Source organism: Siphateles boraxobius, unplaced genomic scaffold, assembly GCF_051911475.1.
Source record: "Siphateles boraxobius isolate OS27281-9 unplaced genomic scaffold, OSU_SipBor_1 22, whole genome shotgun sequence".
Lineage (NCBI taxonomy): Eukaryota > Metazoa > Chordata > Actinopteri > Cypriniformes > Leuciscidae > Siphateles > Siphateles boraxobius.
In genome coordinates, this window is record NW_027508833.1 from 8,716,642 (window position 1) to 8,738,346 (window position 21,705).

The following is a 21,705-nucleotide window of genomic DNA, read 5'->3' on the forward strand; positions in this document are numbered from 1 at the left end:
TGTTCATTGTTGTATTTATATGTAATTTTGTGCCACATGTGATTATTTTTCTGTACAGCACTTTGGTCAACTTTGGTTGTTTTAAAGTGCTTAGCAAATAAAGTTGGATTGGATTGGATTGGATAATAAATGTTGTAGATATTTTTTCATTGTTAGTGTTCACGTTAACTAATGTAGTTATTTAATGTTTTACTTTCAACTTATTGGAAATTCTGGCAACACTTTATTTTTCAGTGTCCCTTGTTACATATGTTACATGGGATGTTATTCAAGTTCAAGTAAAGGCAGACATCCCAAAACCTTTGGCAATATAGTGTATATATGCACATGTTTATATACTGTGTTTAAATGGTCTAACAACATTAAACAGGATGCCAGATTTTTCCATAACTATTCTAAAATATTTTAAAGCTGCTTGGATTCAACCCACTTTATTGATTAGTTTAAAATAAAATTATATTACGTAATTTGTTTGGGATTTTAATTCATCATGTAGGATAGGCTGTGCCTTCTAGCCATGCTCTTCCATTAAAAAGAGCTGCGATACTCCAGATTTCCAAAAAAAACTAAACTTTAATCCATTTGATATAAGTAAAAGCTTGGGATGCTGTTTGAGAAAAGTGCTGTGTGTGTGTGTGTGTGTGTGTGTGTGTGTGTGTGTGTGTGTGTGTGTGTGTGTGTGTGTGTGTGTGTGTGTGTGTGTGTGTGTGTGTGTGTGTGTGTGTGTGTGTGTGTGTGTGTGTGTGTGTGTGTGTGTGTGTGTGAGTGTGTGTGTGTGTGTGGTTTCCTACAAAGAAATGTAGCCTAGAAAATACAGGTTACATTGTATAACATCAATGAATAAAATTATACACATCTTTATATAGGGCTAAATCATCTTTTTTATCAATTTACATTGAGTGACACAGTTAGGAAAACTAATGATGCAGTTACTAAAACTGCGCTGATTAAAATGGTTTCCTAAATATGCCCAAATAAAGGTGCAAACAGAATACAGTGTACATACAGCATACGGAATACAGACAGTGACATTAGTTTTAATATGCAAGTTGAGCCACACACCGAATGCTATTGTAGTAGTGAAACCCTGATTAGTAATGCATATTGCAGAACGTAACGATAACATACACTTTCAAGCAAAATAATCATATTGATTCAAGCATTTCATATTTATAAGTAAATAACTTGTCAGTAACGCAGTAAGTGTAACAGTAACTTAGAATTAATAAATTATAATGTAATGAATAATTACATGAAACTAACCCTCAACCAAACCCTAATCCTAACCCTAATTATATACAGAGTACATGCTGGTAATTATGGAAGCTTGTTTCCACCACAGAATAAAAAACAAAAAAGGTAATTGCGACTTTTTACCTCCAATTTTTAGTAATATTTTTTATTTTTTTGGTGTGAACTAAGACTAAGGCAGGTTTTGTGAGATTCAGTCAGACAGCATTACATGTAGTTTTACATACCTGACTCCAGCCGGAAATACTGTATTGAGCGCATTTCTGCATGTTACAGTTGTTTTGGCTGAGGGGTCTGGGAGTGTAAGCAGCACACTGAGAATCCTCAACCACTCGTGATCCTGCAGAGTCGTGAGACATACACTCCACTCTCCTCACCTGAAGACCCCCGCCACACGTCACCGGACACGCGCTCCACTCGCCAACCGTCCAGCTGGCACACGGACACACACATCACCAAACAGCAAGGACAATCAGAGCGAGTTAGCATTTACTATGCCGGTTTAACCCAAAGAAGCTGCACACTTCAGCTTTGGTCATAAACATTCATGGACTATTTGAATATTCTAGGTTGAATACAATTTAAGATCTATTGGCACAGAAATATTTTGACTCGTCTCTCAGTTGTTAAATGCAATTTACAGTAATGCACTTTCAGAGGCAAGTGAGCCAAAGCATAATCCTTCCTTTTGAGCAGGGAATGCTTTTCTAGCAGATGAACTTTTGATTATGTATTACAGAAGTAATTGCAGGATAGTTTGCTCCATGTAAACAGCACTTTAACATTCCTCACATGTGCCATTCTGGTAAACACAGACACTGAGCGAAGGTAACTGAGTAATACGGTTTGTTATTGATTCAATCAAATTAGATTTTAATGCTAATACATGTAATATTCAAGTGTTAAGAAACTGTGTGATAGTATAAATATTGTCAGGGTTCTGTCACTTCTGTCTAGTCTATTTCTTGGTTCTGTGACAGAGCCCTAACACTCCTGTTTTGTCTTGTCTGTGTGCCTTGTTTCATGTGCTTTTATGTCATGTTCTGTCTTGTGTTGTGTTACATGCAGCTTGTGTTTATCACTAGCTGCGTGTTAATGTCTTGTTTTGTGGGAGCACATGGCTTGTGATTTGTTTTACTGGCCATGTGCTTGTGTTCAAGTCATGTTTGGTGTGAGCACATGGATTGTCATGTATGTTTCCTTGTGCCATGTGCTCTCCTGTCGATTGTCTAACTCTGCCCATCTTGTTCCCTGATTATTGGTTCATTTGCCCCACCTGTCCACCCTCGTTACCCTCTTTTTTTTTGCTTCCCTATTTATTCTCCTTAGGTTTTGAGTCCTGTGCTGGTTCGTTGTCGTATGTACACTGTGTTTCTCTGCTGTCAAGTCAAGTCAGTCTTGTTTTCCTCCTTAGTTTATGTTTGTATTTTGTTTTATTTTTATTATTAAAAAAGCCCATCAACTCTGCACCTGAGTCCTCGCTCCTTTCACCACCCCCACACCTGACATACATACATATATATATATATATATACACATACATACATATATATATATATATTACATATTAATAGCAATATACTCTCTAATAATACCATATTTTAAACATTTATTCGCAAGGCTGTTGGATTCTGTTTTAAGTGCACAGATGTATGCACTCTGGAAAATTTGATAAGCCAATTGTTACCTAAACGACCTGTTTGTTCTCGATTTAACGCATACAAATTTATTTTGTTGGTATAAATTTATGTATTTAGGTGCATTCAGCAATACTAAATAATATTTTTGACATGTCTGGCCTGTTTTGAGGTTTTGTTTATGTTTTCATGTATTTTATTTGATATAATTCTCAGTCATGGCTCCTGTTTGTCATGTGATTCCTTGCCCCTCATGTGATCATGTCATGTGTCTCCCTAGTCTCATGTGTCATTTTCTGATTGGTTCTCTTGTTTCTTGTTTCACGTTCTCATTGGTTCATTGTCAGTGTCTTGTTAAGTCATTAGTATCTGTGTATATATAGGCCTCATGTTACCATTGTCTTTTGACTAGCTTTGTTTCATGTCATCCTAATATTGGTAAGTCTTATGAAGTCAAGCCATTGATTTGTTCACTTTGGATTATTTTCAATAAACTGCACGTGTTCATTTCAACTTGCCTTCAATGGAAGTTTGTGACAAAACCACTTAATTTAATGTTATCATATTTAGTTTTTTTTCTTGTTTTTTTTCAGTACATATTTTAGTAATACTTAAACTAATAAGTTCTCATTAGTTAATATTACTTAATAATATTGTAAGCTACGATGGACAATACATTTGTTTTTTATTACTAAAAAGTATTTTTTGTCTAGTATTATAAACTTTTTTGAAATTGGTTATTAAAAATACAACTCTTCTTTGTTCATATCAGCTCAGGTCCATTAAATATTAACAGATACAACTTTTTAATAATGCACAATTAAGTAATTGTTGAAATTAACATGGAACCTTATTGTAAATTGTTACACATATTTTAGTTTTTTTACAACAAGACAAGTCAAAATTATTTACTGTGGTAATCGATGGCATGCCACAAAAATTACATTTAACCTAGAATATTTAAGTGAAAGGACAAAAGCTGTTTTAATAGTTTACAAATAGGCCTTCACACCACTACACATACATTAAACAAACTTATAAAGATGTGTGTATTCTGGGAAATTAGAAGGACAAAGCAAGTGCTCCCAGAAACCAGAAGATGAGAGAACAAATATAAAGATATGAATCACAGGGGGACAAAAGAATTTCCACAAAAAAAAGCAAAAGCACATGTTCTCTGGCAGGTCGATCTGCATAGGGACCACAACAGTTTCAGGTTTCTGTACATAAACATCACAGGAAAATCCCAGAGGACACCACCACGACAAGTCAAAGGATCTTTTTGTTTTTAAAGACCAAATGCTGCATTCTGCTTCACACGCAAATATTCAGATAAACAAGGCAAACTAAATCAAAAGAACACAGAAGACCGCCAGATAGGGGACTCATTAACAAAACATCTACAGTATATAATACATGCAGGCCATGATTTACTAGGGTTGCATAAAAAAATAACGTCTGAGCTGATCTACTAGGGGGACTGTGTTATTCATTGTTAATCATTTTTATGTGCCAGCTTTTATCTCGCAACACAATGGAGAATACATCGACATTCATCCAATACATTTGCATTTATGTGACACATTTTTCTATTGTTTGATGCACACAAAATCCTAATCAAATTTAATACGTTACTTTCATATTACAACAAAATACAGGATAAACCAGAATCAGTAAAGCATGAATACATGAACGTTTTCCATTTAGCACATATTTCTTTCCTGAAAATGCTAACTTTTCAACATTAACTGGTCATTTTACTTTTCAGTATAAATCTGTGGACGGCAATGGCTTGACCATGTACAAAATATCACAGTTTCTTTGTGAATTATGAATACATCTGATATTGTCCCCCCACTCCGCAATCATTCTGAAATTGTTTGAAGAGTGTCATATGCAGATCAACTGCTGAGAACATGGGCTCTCATTAAATAAGCTGATAATATCATTTCAAAAGATATGTAAGGCTACTATACTGTAAAGGACAGTTATGTAAATAAATTGTATAATACATATAAATAGTGCATTTAACATATGTACATTTATAAATATTTTTAATATACACTACCATTCAAAATTTGGGGTAGATTTTTTAATGTTTTGAAAGAAGTCTCTTGAGCTCACCAATGCAATTACTTCATTAAAATACAGTAAAAACAATAATATTGTGAAATATTATGACAATTTAAAATATTTGTTTTCTATTTTAATATATTTTTAAATGTAATTTATTCCTATTGTCATATTGTAGCAGGCAAAGAGCAGGCACAGCATCAGATTTATTTAATCCAAACAAAGAAGATATTCCAAGAAGAAAAGAGTAAAATCCAATAACAACGAAACAGAAAGGACATTGACATAGACAATGACCGACAACTAAAGACTAACTCAAGAGGGCTTAAATACAAAAGGGTGATAAGATAATCGGTAACTCAACGAGACAAAGGTGGATGTTAATTAGTAACTATGGCCTCATTTACACTGTCAGTAAAATGTAACCCAATTCCGTTTTTTTGCTCATATGTGACACAGATCGGATGTGTTCTATGTAAACAGGAAAAAAAACACATGCATTCGGATATTTCGAGATTGGTTTCATGCCTCGTTCATATGTGGAAATAATAATAGTATAACTTTGTGCCAATGCGACTGTCATGTAAACAGGCAGATCGGATTTTCTGAGGCATTAGGCTACGTCACCGCGGTTTAATGGCGAGAGCAACCCCGACGCGCATCTGCGAAACGAGAGATCTCTCTCGCACACAATAACTTAAGCACATGCGCAGGCTGCAATGATGTCCCTTTTCGTCCTCCTCCGCCTCAAAATCATGGTGATGTTTAGCGAACTTCGCATATATCGCAAAAGCTTGCATCAAGCATATTTCGTGCTCGTCCATCTGAGCAAGAAACCCCTTTAGCATGCGCAATGTTTAAGATAATATGTCAGGTGTAAACACATGAATCGGAAATGGGTCACAATTGAAAAAACGTGTAAACGGCAAAAAAATCAGATATAGGCAACAAATCAAAATTGGGCATCAAGACCTGCAGTGTAAACGCGGCCTATGTAAGCAAACTAGTGACTTTGAACAACAGGAAACAGGAACTACGACAAAGGAAAACAGGAACACACAAACTATGTCTATAAACACATAACTGAAACTCAGGCTAAAACCGCCTTCACACTGGCAGTTGAAATCAGCCCTGATACGGCTCCGAAACGACCGGAAGTCATTCATTTCCTATGGATATTCGGCATGCGAATGGGTCCAAAACGGGTCCGAACGAGTGCGGTACGAAGAAAATCGTGTCAGTTGGTTATCCAGATGCGTTCAAAAAATTTAACTCTTGCGAAAGGCTACGAACGGTTCCAATCCGACAATTCCAGCGGAATTGTCATCATCCAGGTGGTGCTGCACATTGGTGGTGTTTGAGGAGATTCCTCCTTCCATATGTAAAGCACTTTGAGTACCTAGAAAAGCGCAATATAAATTTAACAAATTACCATTATTATTATCCTTTAAACAGCTGATGACGCTTTGAAGTGAAGCTAGAGTGATCAAGTTAATTTCAATATACAAAAAAGATTTCCCTTGATTCCACCGTCCTCATTTTCTTTCCTTGCAGCCTTCCCTCACATCCTACAGGGGCTGGAGGAAAGGAAGCCAGTAAAGGAAATAAGGATGCACAAATAAGAAATGAGAAGCACCCAGGGAGTACACGATAAAGGGAGGAACCAGGGAATGACCCGAGGAGACAATGGAGGGAGAAGCCAGGGAGTAGATGATGAAGGGAGGAATCGGGAGTGACCCAGATCAGAGCTATTAGGACGAAGACCCATGAACCAATGGAGGGAGGAGCCAAGGTGGAGCCAGGAGCCTAACTGACTGAGTTGGAGCTGGAAGGGGTGGAGACCCAGGGGGTGAAGAGAAGACAAAGACCCAGGGTGACACGTAGGCCTGTAAGGAGTGACGACAATAGCAGAACCGGAGGGCAGGAGATTCAAGGCAAAGCCAGAGCGACGATAGACCAAGATGGAGTCCAAAGGGATGATGGACCACAGTGGAGCAAAGGGAGTATAGAGCCAAGGTGCAGCCGATGGGACGGAGGGCCGAGGTGGAGTCCAGGGGATCGACAGGGCAGAGATGGAGACATGGAAGCCCAATGTGGATCTGAGCAGCTGGGCGGGGCCAGTGAAGGAGGAGCCGAAGGGCTGAAGGGAGCCAGCAGAGGTAGAGCTGAGGAACTGAATGGCGTTCTCAGAGAAGCAGAGAGTTTGAGGTTGGAAGGGACCAGTGGTCGATGGATGGAGACTTGAAGATGGGCGGGACCAGAAGTGACAAAGGAGACTTGATGGTGGGGGGGACCAGTGGCGGTGAAGGAGAATTGAGGTTGGGTGGGTTCAGTGGAGGAGGGAGGGCTTGGGATATGTCAGGGACTAGCGTGTCATCTAATCCTGATGGGACCAGCATCCGTCCATCGTTCGCACCAATCCGATAAATAGATTTTAATAAGATTTGCTAACAGAAATGGTTTGAACATTCCAATAAGCGGATGGCCTTCTTGACCAGTTCTTATGAATGCTGCTGCTAGATCCATGTTTGTGGTCAGTTATTCTGTCACGTTGTGGCAGGTAAAGAACAGATGAGGCAGAATCTAGACGCAGCAGCAGGTTTATCTAATCCAAATGAAGAAGATAATCCAAGAAGAGGGTATCCAAAAGGTAAAAAAACAACGAAACAGAAAGCACATTGGATAGACAATAACCGACTACAGAAGACTAACTCAAGAGGGCTTAAATAGGCCTACACAAGGGTGATAAGATAATTGGCAACAAAATGAGATACAGGTGGATGTTAATTAGCGCTGAAACAACCAATCGATTATTAAATAGATTAGTATCGATAATGAAAATAATCAACAATGAATTTGATTATCGATTAGTTGCGTCTTTGTGCTGTGCCTGGGAAACCATAAGCCAGTTATGTTGCTTTACAGTAGTGAATAAACCAATTCTATGGACAAAACGCATATGGAAAAAAACAGAGGACACAGAGTGAGCTGCTGTGGGAAAGGTACATGATTCAAGTTGTCTGAAACATGCTTTATATTTAAAAGTGCTTCAAACATAAGTGTTATTGCGTCTTGCCCTGTAGTGCTTTGACGTGTGTGCTGTTTAATGCCTCTGACGTGTTTTTCTCAGTGCATAACTTACATTTTATTGTAATACCCCTATCTGTAAATGTTAGGAAGTCCCGCCGGTATTTCAAGCATCTTGTTAAACGTCATATATTTTAGTTAATGAGCACCGATGGGTGCATACACGCCAAACAGAGCGCAGTAGAATAAGAGCACAATAATTCTGATTAAAATACACATTTTGCTAAAACATTTTTTGTTAGAAATTAAGTGTAGGTTTAAAATTCTACACAAGTAATCATTTTATGGGAGCAGTAACATTAATGGCACTATTGTTGGAATATCAATGTAATAAAATCCCTATGGGTCCCACTTTATATTAAGTGGCTTTAAGTACTATATACTTACATTGAAATTAATAATTTGATACAATGGACTTATTGTGTACATACATGTTTTTATATTGTACTTATATTTTGAAAATACTTAAATAAGTAATTAATTTATGTAATTACATTTGTAATTACACAGTTGACTCTTCCCTTACACCTTAACCTACACATGACCCTAACCTTACCTGTATCACATCTCAATAGCAGCAAAAGTGTACAATTACAACCTGAACACAATAAGTACATTGTACTTATTTTTCGATGTAAGTACATAGTACTTAAAGCCACTTAATATAAAGTGGGACCTTAGTAGTTTTAATTTCTGCTTTAAAATAGTAAGAAATCATTTGTTTTTAGATTGAGAATGTAATGTTTTAACCCTTTTTTGCTTATAATGTAGGCCTACAGCATAGCATACTTTCACTATATTTGTTTTCATAGGCTTTGTATTACACTTTGTTTGGAGGACATTTTTAATGTATAATCATTTTTCGATTTCTCATCCGATTAATTGATTAATCAAAAAAATAATCGTCAGATTTATTGATTATCAAAATAATCCTTAGTTGCAGCCCTAATGTTAATTAGTAACTATGGAAGCAAACTAGTGACTGTAACAAAGGTAAACACACAAACTAAAAGTCCATGAACACAAAACTGAAACTCAGACTGAACATTACATCTGTGATGCAAACCTGAATTTTCAGCATCATTACTCCAGTCTTCAGTGTCACATGATCCTTCAGAAATCATTCTTTTGTGATGATTTGTTGCTCAAAAAAACATTTCTAATCAATGTTAAAAACAGTTGTGTAGCTTTATATTTTTGTGGAAACAGTGATACGTATTTATTTTTCAGGAGTCTTTGATGAATAGAAAAGAGCAGAATTTTTTTAAATATAAATCTTTTGTGCCAATGTAAAAGTCACTTTTGATCAATTTAATGCATCCTTGCTGAATAAAATAAATAAAATATATATTTAAAATATAAATAATAATAAAAAAAACATATTGACCCCAATCTTTTGAATGTTACTGTAAGCCTAAAAATAAATAAATAAAATATGCCATTTAGTGATAGTCGTGGCTGGTATTTGGTACATATAGCCTCATTTTAACGGATACATCCAACCTATTTGCATAAATCATTATTTGTGCAATTATTCTTCAACTAAGTGCACTAATTATTACTCTCTGATCTTAGTAAATCAGGGCCATCATGTATATACAATTTATATATAGAAAAAAGATCTGTATTGCCCAAAAAATCGACACTGAAACAGACAATACCCTACCTAGAACACAGACAGCAGCTCAGATCAGAGCTCCACAGTTCATGTGAACATCAGGAATCAGCGGTATATTACATGATGTGAAACTACTGCAGTGTCTACAAAGTAACAGAGAAAACCTCCTCTGACATACGAGGGAGGATCAGAGACGTGAAGCTCTGATCTGAACAGTTGCCCAAGGCCTTGGTTCATCTTCACATGAGAAGGAACAAAAGCTCACAAGACATGACAAATAGGAATCGCACTAAACATGTAAAAAAAAAAAAAAAACTGGTGCAAACTGAACTCAAACACATATTAATGATGTGTACAATCTCTTAGATGTGTCAGCCAGGGTTATTATAGTTATCTAAAAAAAAAATTATAAAAAAAATCCCCCAAAAACACTTTAGTTACTTGAAATAAAGTAAAGGTTAATTGAAGTAAAATACAATATAAAAGACATTTCTCATTTTCATTTAGTTTAACTTGACGTACTAAAATACTAATGACCAAAAATTTATAAAAACTATATAAATATTTTAAAAAAGTAATAACTAATAAAACTAATAACTAATAACTAATAAAAATGACAAAATCACAACAAAATTACTAAAACTTAAAATACAAAAATAAAAACTAACTGAAAAAAAAAAACTCTAATATAGTGTAAAAAGTGGTATCCTGCAATTGATAGCTTGAGAGCTGTGTTTTGCTTGATTTTACCCTTAAAAAAATATTTTGCTAGTATAAATGAATGCATTTAGGTTGATTCAGGAATATTAAATTATATTTTTTACTTTAATAAAAACAGTTAATTTAGATGTTATCATTTTTTTCATTGTAGTGTCTCAATGATACTAAAATAACACTGCTGCCAGCAATCCGTTTTACTTTCCAGCTGTCATTTTCAAAAACCTTAGAGGTCTTAAAAGACATACATCAGTGTTATACTGGGGAACGGGTTTTGATATACGTACAAGGGGAGGATGGGAAAAAAGTTCCACACTTAAAATTCTTTAGAAAATCTCATAATGTAGCCCAGAGTTTGTGACCCGGGCACATGAAACACTAGGATTCCTGAGAGATTGTATAGACTGGACACAAATGTGTGTTTGAGATCAAGCGCTGCAGTATATCAGCCTCTAAAGGCTGTTACCTGAACACTTGTACATAGACTCGTGGTGGTTCCATGGGCCTCCACAAACGCGGCTTGTACATATACGCCATCCTTACAGAACAGGAACAGTACAGCCAAAGCTGTGAGACCCAATGGTTCTCCACAAGTCAGACAGCAACCGCACGATTTTAACACATTTGTGGGAAGGAATCAGTTTCTGATATTCAATGAAAACTGTACAGTGTGTTAAATTACAAAACACATCTACATTACAGTTGGCTTTTAGCTGAATGTGACGTGTTGATGTACCTGCGGGTTTGCGGGCACTGCTGTTCATTACATGTGCGGTTACTGAGGGGTCGAGGGAGGGAGGCACACAGGTAATCGGAGTAGGCTTCATTGTCAATGGTACAGAAGACCAGACGGGACTGGTAACCTAAAATATATGGAAGAAAATGTCAAATTGCAAAAGTGTTGAAATCCTCTCTAATACACATACACCAACCATGAATAAATGCATTACAAATATGGAAAGAACACTTCATGACAACTTCATGAGAGACATATTATTAGTAGCCTTTCTCAACCAGGGGGCTTTAGCCAGAAAAACAAGCATTAAAGTAAGATTAAAGATGTATTGGTTTTTTGTAAATTATTTCCCTCAATGACTCGTTTTTGTTAGTGAACAAGGATTCTTACAGTCTTGGATATACGAGGAACTTTTAAAAATGTGATTTTTACACCTGGAAAAGTCATGGAAAGTAATAAAATCTTAAAATATTATGGACATTTTTTATAATATTTTTTTTCTAGTTATGTAAATCTCTAAAATATTGAATTGTGTAGAAGTTGCTGATACATTGTGAGTATAATTTTTTTAAACGTGCCGATTTATTGGTAATAGAAAGTGTAAGAACATTTAGTTATGGAATTATGAAATTTAAATTATTTATAATTATTTTATTGAATTATTTTAATATATTACAACTTCTAGTCTCTGTAAATAAATAAAAAAGTTGTAAATGAGCAGCTTTGTCATTACAGCAGAAGTACAAGAAAATAGCAGTTCTCTTACGAGAGTATCTCTCGTACTGCGTAATATCTTACGCTATGGGGAAAACCTCTTTTCCACGAGATATTGAAGCCAAAAATTATCCTTTAATTTTGATTAATGTAAAACGCTGTGCGGCAGCGTGCAGACATAGGCAAGACGGCTCGCGCGCCTATTGGCTGCCCTGCGGCAACAGCAGCAAGCCTATCGAGAGAGGCCCTGCGTGACGTGACATCCAATGGGGGTGCTTCGCGCCCATTTCGTCACATCCCGCCAGAATAGGCGTGGCCTTGGCCTATAAATACGCTCGACAGGCTGATACAAATTGATTTTCAACTCTTCAGCGAAGCACTACTGCATCGCTGGATCCGGAGTGAGAAGCCGCGCCGTCTGATTGTAAGCCTTCTGCGGGACGAGCCTTCGAGCCTGAAGTCGCTGGCCTGCACCTCGCCGCCTTCAGCCGCCGTACCTGCTACGCTTTCCGGCGTTCATATCCTTTTCACTGCTGAGTGTGTGTTCGCCGCTGCGACTCACACTCTATCTCTGTTTCTATCTGTTCTAAAAGAGCAAGCGTCTTTTTAAAGATGCAAAGATCCTGCGGCTCGTGCCGAGCCACACTCAGCGACGGGGACCGTCATGTCATCTGCGTTTCCTGCCTGGGTGAGGATCATGCGGCTCTCGCTCTCGTCGAGGGCGGATGCCCTCATTGCGAGCTAATGCCTATGGTGACTCTGAGGACTCGCCTGGCATCCTTCTTAGAGCCTGCACTTCAACCTGCTGCGACGCCGCGCCGTAAAAAGCTCAGCGCGTTCCCGAGCCCTCTCCTGCCTGCCTAAGCTCGCCGGTTCGCCCGCTAGCTTCGCCGGCATCGCTCGAGTCACTCACCGATGGACAGCGGCCGCCGTCTGCCACCGCTTCCGCCATTGAGATCGACGAAACAGCCGAGGCTTGTTCTATCCTGGCGTCGGACAGCGAAGATTGGGCGAGCTCTGTGGACCTCCCCTCCGCTGTTCGCGAGCCTTCCGGGAAAAGAGCGGGCATTGAGTCTGAGTTGATGCGTCTGCTCTCTCAAGCCGTCGACAACCTCGGCCTCGACTGGGAGGCGCCCGCGCAACCCCCGCGCAACCGACTGGATGGATGTTTCCTCAAGAAGGACCACGCCCCATCACAGTCCAGACCCGCGCCTTTTCTTCCTGAGCTTCACGAAGAAGTCGCGAGGTCTTGGAACGCCCCCTTCTCGGCCAGAATGCGTACATCTGTCTCTGATGCATTCTCCACTGTGGACGGTGCGAAAGACAGAGGCTACCTTTCTCTTCCTCCTGTGGAAGCAGCGGTAGCATCACATCTCTGCCCGCCCTCTGCTGGACGGCGAGCACAGACGGTGTTGCCATCTAAAGCCTGCCGAGTGACGTCAGCCATGCACGGTCGCGCTTACACCGCCGCCGGGCAAGCTGTGTCGGCGCTACACACAATGGCCATCCTGCAGATCTTCCAGGCCGACCTTCTCCGAAAAATGGACGAGGAAGGCGTGGGATCGATCACCGTTGCGGATTTAAGGAGCGCTACAGACCTGGCTCTTCGCGCCGCTAAATCTGCTGCACAGGCCGTTGGGCGGAACATGGCCTCTCTCACCGTGGCTGAGAGACACCTATGGCTAACGCTGTCTGAAATGACGGATTCGGAGCGCTCTGTGTTTCTCGACGCGCCCATTTCGCCAGTGGGCCTCTTCGGATCTGCCGTCAAAGATTTCGCGGACAGATTCGAGGAGGTTCAGAAGACATCGCAGGCTATGAAGCACTTCCTCCCGAAGCGCTCTAGCTCCGCAGCAGGTCGCTCGAAACAGCCGTCTGCCCGTAGCTCACAGCCACAGCCTGCACCACCCGCCGCCGCTTCTCAGCGCCGCCAGGCCCGAGAACAGAGACCACGCTCTCGCTCTGCTGGACGCCGCCCCCCTCAGCGTGGGCCCCGGCCGAGGATTGAGATCAAGCCCGAGGTCTCAAAGCCTTCCTAGCCATCCTAGGAAAGCGACGGTGTTCAAATCTCGCTGCGGCCGGATTTTCACCGAAACATTTCGCTCGTCCAGTTCCATGCGATGTGACTGTTCCAGTGTATTTAGCAGTCAACAAGTCGGTTCATTTGCCCGCTTGCCTGCACACAACAGCCGTTTTTACGGCTACCCAGATAAATCCAATAAAGAGTGTGTTTTCTGGTGTCCCGGCCAGAACCGATGGTGTTATGAGTGTTGTAAGAATGCCCACGTCACAGTGCCCATTCCTACACACAGACACAGCCCGCCACAGTTCAGGGCTAGCACAAATAAAATCGACTCATGTCGATTGTGCAAATGTAGTGAATGTGCCCACGACACAGTGCCCACAAACACTACACAGTGCGTGTCCCACGGTTTCTGTAAAAACGAAACCAACACATATTCAGTCAGCGCAAGCCGATGGTGTTTTCAGTGCAGTAAATGTGCCCGCTGTCCCGCGCCCACATTCACTCACAGACACGCTGAACCCTACGGGGTTTGTCCCGCTCGTTCTCTATCCACAATTTGTCATAGAGAAAGCGAGTGCGAACAGGCTGCCTGCCGTGACCGGCGCGCCCCCCGCCTCGCACACTTTAAACAGAGTGTTCATGTCTCAGCACACCGAAGCTCTGCAGCCGCCGCTGTGTCATAGAGAAAGCGAGTGCGAACAGGCTGCCTGCCGTGACCGGCGCGCCCCCCGCCTCGCACACTTTAAACACAGTGTTCATGTCTCAGCACACCGAAGCTCTGCAGCCGCCGCTGTGCCGCGGCCAGAGCCCGGATATCATTCTGCCTCTAGCTATCCACGCGAATGCATGGGCAATGCTTCCCGGGGTATCAGAATGGGTGTTGAACACTATAAAGAGAGGCTATTCGCTACAGTTCGCTCGACGTCCCCGCCGTTGCACGGCGCGTGTCGAAACCACGGTGGACAACGAAGTATCTCATCTACTTGGAACCGAAATAGCGAAACTACTGAGCAAAGGGGCCATAGAACCTTTATCTCAGGCTCAGAGCGAAGGGGGTGTATACAGCAGATATTTTCTGGTACCGAAAAAAGACGGGGGTCTCAGACCCATTCTAGATCTGCGACAATTGAACAAAGCGCTTCTGAAACGCAAGTTCAAAATGCTGACAACCAGCAAAATCCTCGCGCACGTGCGCCAGGGAGACTGGTTCATGTCAATAGATCTGAAAGACGCCTATTTCCAAATACAGATTGCGTCACGTCACGAAGTGCATGGACGCGGCTCTCGCACCCCTGAGACTTCAGGGCATGCGAATTTTGAACTACTTGGAGCATCTCGAGAATTTGGGTCTCGCAGTCAATTGGGCGAAGAGTTCGCTGTCTCCCAGCCAGAAAATCTCCTTTCTGGGAACAGTGATGGACTCGCTGTCTATGACAGCACGTCTGTCGCCGGAGCGAGGACTGAACATTCAGCGCGCCGTGAAATCCTTCCGCCGCGGCTCCATAGTCCCGCTCAAACGGTTTCAGAAAATGCTGGGCCTCATGGCCTCAGCATCAGTACTTCAGCTGGGCCTGCTTCGCATGTGCCCACTGCAGTTATAGCTGAAAGCACGAGTTCCGCCCAGGGCTTGGGCCGCTGGTCTGTTTCGCCTCAGGGTCGACAGGAAATGCGTCTCGGCTCTGAAACCTTGGAAAAAAGCCGACTGGTACCAGTCAGGCGTGAGTCTGGGGACTCCCTCGAGTGTGATGGTGGTGTCCACGGACGCCTCCACCTCGGGATGGGGAGCGCTGCTCGAGGGCAGACTGTTCTTTGGCCAGTGGTCAGAACAGGAGAAGCTCCTACACATAAACTGTCTAGAAATGCTGGCAGTAGACAACGCGCTAAGGCGCTTTTGTCCCCAGATAAAAGGCCGCCACGTCTTAGTCCGGTCGGACAACATGTCAGTGGTGGCGTACATAAATCACCAGGGCGGCGTCAGGTCCCGAAGCCTTTACAGGCAGACGAAACGCCTCCTGGACTGGGCTCAGCACAACCTGCTTTCACTGAAAGCAGCGCATGTGCCTGGTCACCTGAATCTGGGACCAGACAGACTGTCCAGAAACAATGTCCCAGCAGGTGAATGGTCGCTGCACCCGCAGACGATCCAACTGCTGTGGGAGATATTCGGCAGAGCGCAGGTGGACCTGTTCGCGTCCCAGGAAAACGCTCACTGTCCGAACTTTTTCTCCAAGAGCAGGGACGCGCTGGCCCACGTATGGCCCCGACGCCCCCTCTATGCTTTTCCCCCCGTCTCGCTCCTGCCTCAAGTGCTGGAACGAATCAGGGAAAATGGATGGCCAGTGCTGCTCGTGGCTCCGCTATGGACGAACCAAACCTGGTTCCCAGTCCTGATGCAGCTGACCAGCACTGCCCCGTGGCCGATATCGGTGAGGAGAGACCTCCTCTCTCAGGCAAAGGGCTCGATTTGGCATCCTCGCCCGGAGTGATGGTACCTACATGTGTGGGCCATCAACGGGTACCCGCTAACCTCCCGGAGGGAGTGTTAAACACGATCACGCAGGCTAGGGCCCCGTCTACTAGACGGCTCTACTCCTCGAAATGGTCAGTGTTCTCTACCTGGTGTCAAGCTCAGGGCTTTTCACCCGTAGACTGCGGGGTTACGGAAGTGCTCTCCTTCCTTCAGGAGCTGCTGGATAAGGGTAGAACCCCGTCCACGCTCAAAGTATACGTGGCGGCCATAACGGCATTTGCAAAACCGACGTCTGGCCAGTCACTGGGGAAGAACGACCTCGTTGTGCGATTCCTCAGGGGAGCACGGAGGCTGAATCCTTCCAGACCTCCCTCAGTCCCTATGTGGGACCTTTCTACGGTTCTGGAAGCCCTGAAAGGTGCCCCATTCGAGCCAATCCATTTGTCAGACATGAAGCACCTGTCTTTCAAAACGGTATTTCTTGTGGCTCTTGCTTCAATGAAGCGCGTGGGGGACTTACAAGCGCTTTCAGTAAGCGCGTCCTGTATTGAGTTTGGGCCTAATGACTCAAAAGTCATACTCAAACCAAGGCACGGGTACGTGCCAAAATCCCTCAACACACCGTTCAGGGCCCAGGTTATTTCCCTGTGCGCCCTCCCGGTGAACAATGAGGAAGCGGATGCTAATCTCCTTTGCCCCGTCAGGGCGCTGAGAGCTTATGTGTCCCGCTCGTCTGTCTTCAGGCAGACCGAGCAGCTCTTTGTTTTGTTTGGCGGACGCTCCAAGGGACTGGCCGCATCAAAACAGAGCCTATCCAGATGGATAGTCGATGCCATAGCGCTGGCTTACACTTCTAAGGGCCTGCAGTGTCCTTTGGGTGTCAGAGCGCACTCCACGAGAGGCGTGGCCTCTTCATGGGCGTGGTCTAGTGGGATTTCCTTGCATGACATCTGTATGGCGGCGGGCTGGGCCTCGCCGTCTACATTTATAAGGTTCTATAACATAGAAGTTCCCGCCTTACAGGCCAAGCTGCTGTCGGTCTAGAATTCAGTACTATCTGTCCCGCTGCGCCGGCGCAGAATGCTGAGTTTTGATTGAGTATCGCTCGCTGATCGATGGAACAGCTCCATGGGTGTTGGATAGCCCGTATTTTTGCCCAGTTCAGGCTGAACGCGTTCACCCTGTCTGCGGGATATGCTGTTGACATAACTAGCTCCTATGGGATGCTATTTCGTGGGGAATGATGCTGGTAGCCTCTCTTCTCCGACTCTCTGTGAGTCTACGGTGATTATGCACTATATGAGCCCCGGGCTATATAAGTGCACCTGGGACTTTGGTGTCGGATCCCAGTACGCACGGCGTCTTACATTGTGTTCCCCATAGCGTAAGATATTACGCAGTACGAGAGGTACTCTCGTAAGAGAACGTACTCAGTTACTAACGTAACCTCGGTTCTCTGTAGAGAGGGAACGAGTACTGCGTATCTTGCCGTGCATACAACAGCGCTGGTTCGCTTCAGCGTTGAAAACCAGTTTGTATCAGCCTGTCGAGCGTATTTATAGGCCAAGGCCACGCCTATTCTGGCGGGACGCGACGAAATGGGCGCGAAGCACCCCCATTGGATGTCAGGTCACGCAGGGCCTCTCTCGATAAGCTTGCTGCTGTTGCCGCAGGGCAGCCAATAGGCGCGCAAGCCGTTTTGCCTATGTCTGCACGCTGCCGCACAGCGTTTTACATTAATCAAAATTAAAGGATAATTTTGGGCTTCAATATCTCGTGGAAAAGAGGTTTTCCCCATAGCGTAAGATATTACGCAGAACTCGTTCCCTCTCTAGAGAGAACCGAGGTTACGTCAGTAACCGAGTACGTTTTGTCATTTGACACTTTAAATGTTCGAGCTCTTTAAAGTCGGATGGATTCTGTTTGGCTGTCAATGTTTTTAATAATAATGAGCTGGATAAAAATTGTTCTGAAAGTGATTCCAATGTTTTGATTCCTTTGTGTCGTTATCGTTATAGCTGTGGTGTGGACTTTCCCTGTCCTCATAGAATTAAAACAATTACTAAAATATTATAGTTATCATCCTTTATGTGAATCTTAGGGCCCAGTCTTTTTCTGCTCTCTTTCTTACTAGATATTCATAAAGACTGTTATTATATGTCATTTGATTATAATGTGCATCTTATTTGAAGCCACAAAGAGTAGTCCTTCCAAGCAGTGATGATACGCTTCTCAACGGCAATTTCTCCTGGTGCCCGTTAGTGAAAACAACCTGCACATTGCCTAGACACTCCTGGCGCGGCTGGCCTTTCATCAGAGATGAAATATACCAGATATTAAGCATCCCCTTCAAGCTCTTCAAACAGTGCCACATTTGAGCTTAAATGGCTCAGGATGTAGCGCTTGGTTCTGCTGTAACTGTTTGCCTTGATACACACCCTACCTGTCCTGTTCATTTTTTAACAGAATTCACAAAAAAAATTAAACTAAGATCAAAATAACAGAATGTTTGTGACATTAAGGTTAGTTAATGTATTAATTAACGTAACTAATAGACCTAATTCCCCATTTATTTGATCAAAATCAAATCAATCAATGCCACAAATCCAAGATGGCGCCGCAGACGGCTGCCTCGGTGTGGGGCTCTCCAGCTATTGTGTTGTTTTTGTTCATTTGTTCTGCGTTTAGTCATTCTTTTCCTATCAGTTTCACCAAGGACAAACTACTGGACATTAGGAAACACACACCAGATAACTTTTCTACAGTTTTTGATTATTCGGACGTCTTGCAGGACATTCTCGTCATAGGGGCAGCGTTGTTGTTCAAACGCGCGGTCAGACGCAAACGCGGGAAGCGAGCCAGCGCGCTGGTTAAACTCTGCGAGCGTGGCCTGCGCACTGCACTCCCCAGTATTCATCTCGCGAATATCCGATCCCTTCCTAACAAAACGGACAAACTTCTTCTCCTCACCCGCACTAACAAGGATTTTTTAAACTCTGCTGCTCTGTGCTTCACTGAAACCTGGCTGAGTGAAGCCATACCGGACAACGCAATACATCTGCCGGGCTTCCAGCTGTTCCGAGCGGATCGCATCGCGGAGCTAACGGGGAAAACAAGAGGTGGTGGATTGTGTTTCTACATTAACGAAAGTTGGTGTTCAGATGTAACAACACTGAAGAAGATTTGCTCTCCTAATTTAGAGGCACATTTCATAAACTGTAAACCTCTCTACTCGCCTCGGGAGTTTTCCTCTTTCATTCTCGTCAATGTATACATCCCTACAGACGCGTGTGTGAGCGCGGCGCTACAACAGCTGGCTGAACAAATAGCTGAAACAGAACAAAGGTATCCTGACTCTCTTTTAATCATTCTTGGCGATTTTAACAAAGCAAATCTTTCCCGTGAACTACCAAAATACACACAGCACATTACATGTCCCACCAGAGACAGTAATATACTGGACCACTGTTACACCACAATAAAAAATGCGTATCACTCCGTCTCACGAGCAGCTTTGGGGCTCTCTGATCACTGTTTGGTTCATCTCATACCGACCTACAGGCAGAAACTGAAATCAGCTAAACCTGTAATAATGACTGTAAAAGATGGACTAATGAAGCAGAGCAGAATCTACAGGCCTGCTTTGATTGCACTGATTGGACTGTTTTTGAAGCTGCTACCAACGATCTGGATGAGCTCACAGATACTGTAACATCATATATAAGTTTCTGTGAGGATACATGCATTCCTACCAGGACATTCTTATCATTTACTAACGATAAACCATGGTTTACTGGGAAACTCAAACGCCTTCGTCATGCCAAAGAGGATGCCTACAGAAGTGGGGATAAAATCTTGTATAACCAGGCCAGAAACAGACTGACAAAGGAGATCAGAGTTGCTAAAAGAAGCTACTCTGAAAAACTGAAAAAACTGTTTTCATCCAACGACCCATCATCAGTCTGGAATGGCCTGAGGAACATCACCAACTACAAGTCACCATCCCCCCGATCTGTGGACAATCAAAACCTGGCTGATGATTTAAACTCATTTTATTGCAGGTTTGAAAAGCCCTCATTCACACCACACACCGGCTCTGACCTGCACTTCACACATTCACCATCACCACCTGCACTCCCATTACTCCCCCCTCCTGCCATCCAACCTGAGCTCAAGGTCTGTGTGGAGGACGTGAGCAGAGTCTTCAAAAAACAGAAGACTAGGAAAGCCTCAGGCCCAGACGGCATCTCATCTGCTTGTTTAAAAGCCTGCACTGACCAACTGGCCCCGGTCTTCACGCAGATCTTCAATAGATCATTGGAGCAGTGTGAAGTTCCCTGCTGCTTCAAACGCTCCACTATCATTCCTGTCCCCAAAAAAACCCAAATCACTGGACTTAATGACTACAACCTGTCGCTCTCACGTCTGTGGTCATGAAGTCGTTTGAAAGACTGGTGTTGGGCCACCTGAAGGACATCACTGGACCCCTGCTGGATCCCTTTCAGTTTGCTTACAGAGCAAACAGGTCTGTGGATGATGCAGTCAACATGGGACTGCATTATATCCTGCAACATCTCGACAGACCAAGGACTTATGCAAGGATCTTCTTTGTGGACTTCAGTTCGGCCTTCAATACCATCATGCCTGGTCTTCTCACAGCCAAACTGACCCAGCTCTCCATACCATCCTCGATCTGTCAGTGGATCACCAGCTTCCTGACGGACCGGCAGCAGCGAGTGAGACTGGGGAAACTCACATCCAGGACTCTCACCACCAGCACTGGCGCCCCCCAAGGATGCATTCTCTCCCCAGTGCTCTTCTCGCTGTACATTAAGGACTGCATTTCTAAAGACCCCACTGTCAAGCTCCTGAAATTTGCCGACGACACCACTGTCATCGGTCTCATCCGAAACGGTAACGAGTCTGCTTACAGACTGGAGGTTGAACATCTGGCTGTCTGGTGCAGTTATAACAACCTTGAGCTGAACACGCTCAAAACAGTGGAGATGATCGTGGACTTCAGGAGGAACAGCCCAGCACTCCCCCCACTCACCATCATGAACAGCACTGTGGAAGCAGTGCTGTCATTCAGGTTCCTGGGCACTTCCTTCTCTCAGGACCTGAAGTGGGACAATCACATTGACTCCATTGTGAAAAAAGCCCAGCAGAGACTGTACTTCCTTCGCCAGCTGAGGAAGTTCAACTTGCCACAGGAGCTGCTGATCAGTTCTACTCAGCCGTCATTGAGTCTGTCTTATGCACTTCCATCACTGTCTGGTTTGGTTCAGCTACCAAATCAGACATCAGGAGACTACAACGGACAGTCCGGACTGCGGAGAGGATTATTGGTGCCCCCCTGCCAAACCTCCAGGACCT

At 43.2% G+C, this 21,705-nt stretch overlaps 1 protein-coding gene across 2 annotated transcripts in view; it reads right to left on the reverse strand.

Moving 5' to 3' along the window:
- paplna (papilin a, proteoglycan-like sulfated glycoprotein) overlaps positions 1-21,705 on the reverse strand; it is a 97,938-nt gene that overhangs the window by 52,746 nt on the left and 23,487 nt on the right. Inside the window, exons 11-13 of one of the 2 annotated variants that reach the window (XM_077238570.1) lie at positions 11,120-11,246; positions 10,850-10,921; positions 1,479-1,683 (exon numbers count right to left, since the gene is read on the reverse strand). In XM_077238570.1, the coding sequence (XP_077094685.1) occupies positions 1,479-1,683; positions 10,850-10,921; positions 11,120-11,246 (404 nt within the window). The remainder of the gene's footprint in view (positions 1-1,478; positions 1,684-10,849; positions 10,922-11,119; positions 11,247-21,705) is intronic. The other variant, XM_077238571.1, reaches the window with a different exon arrangement.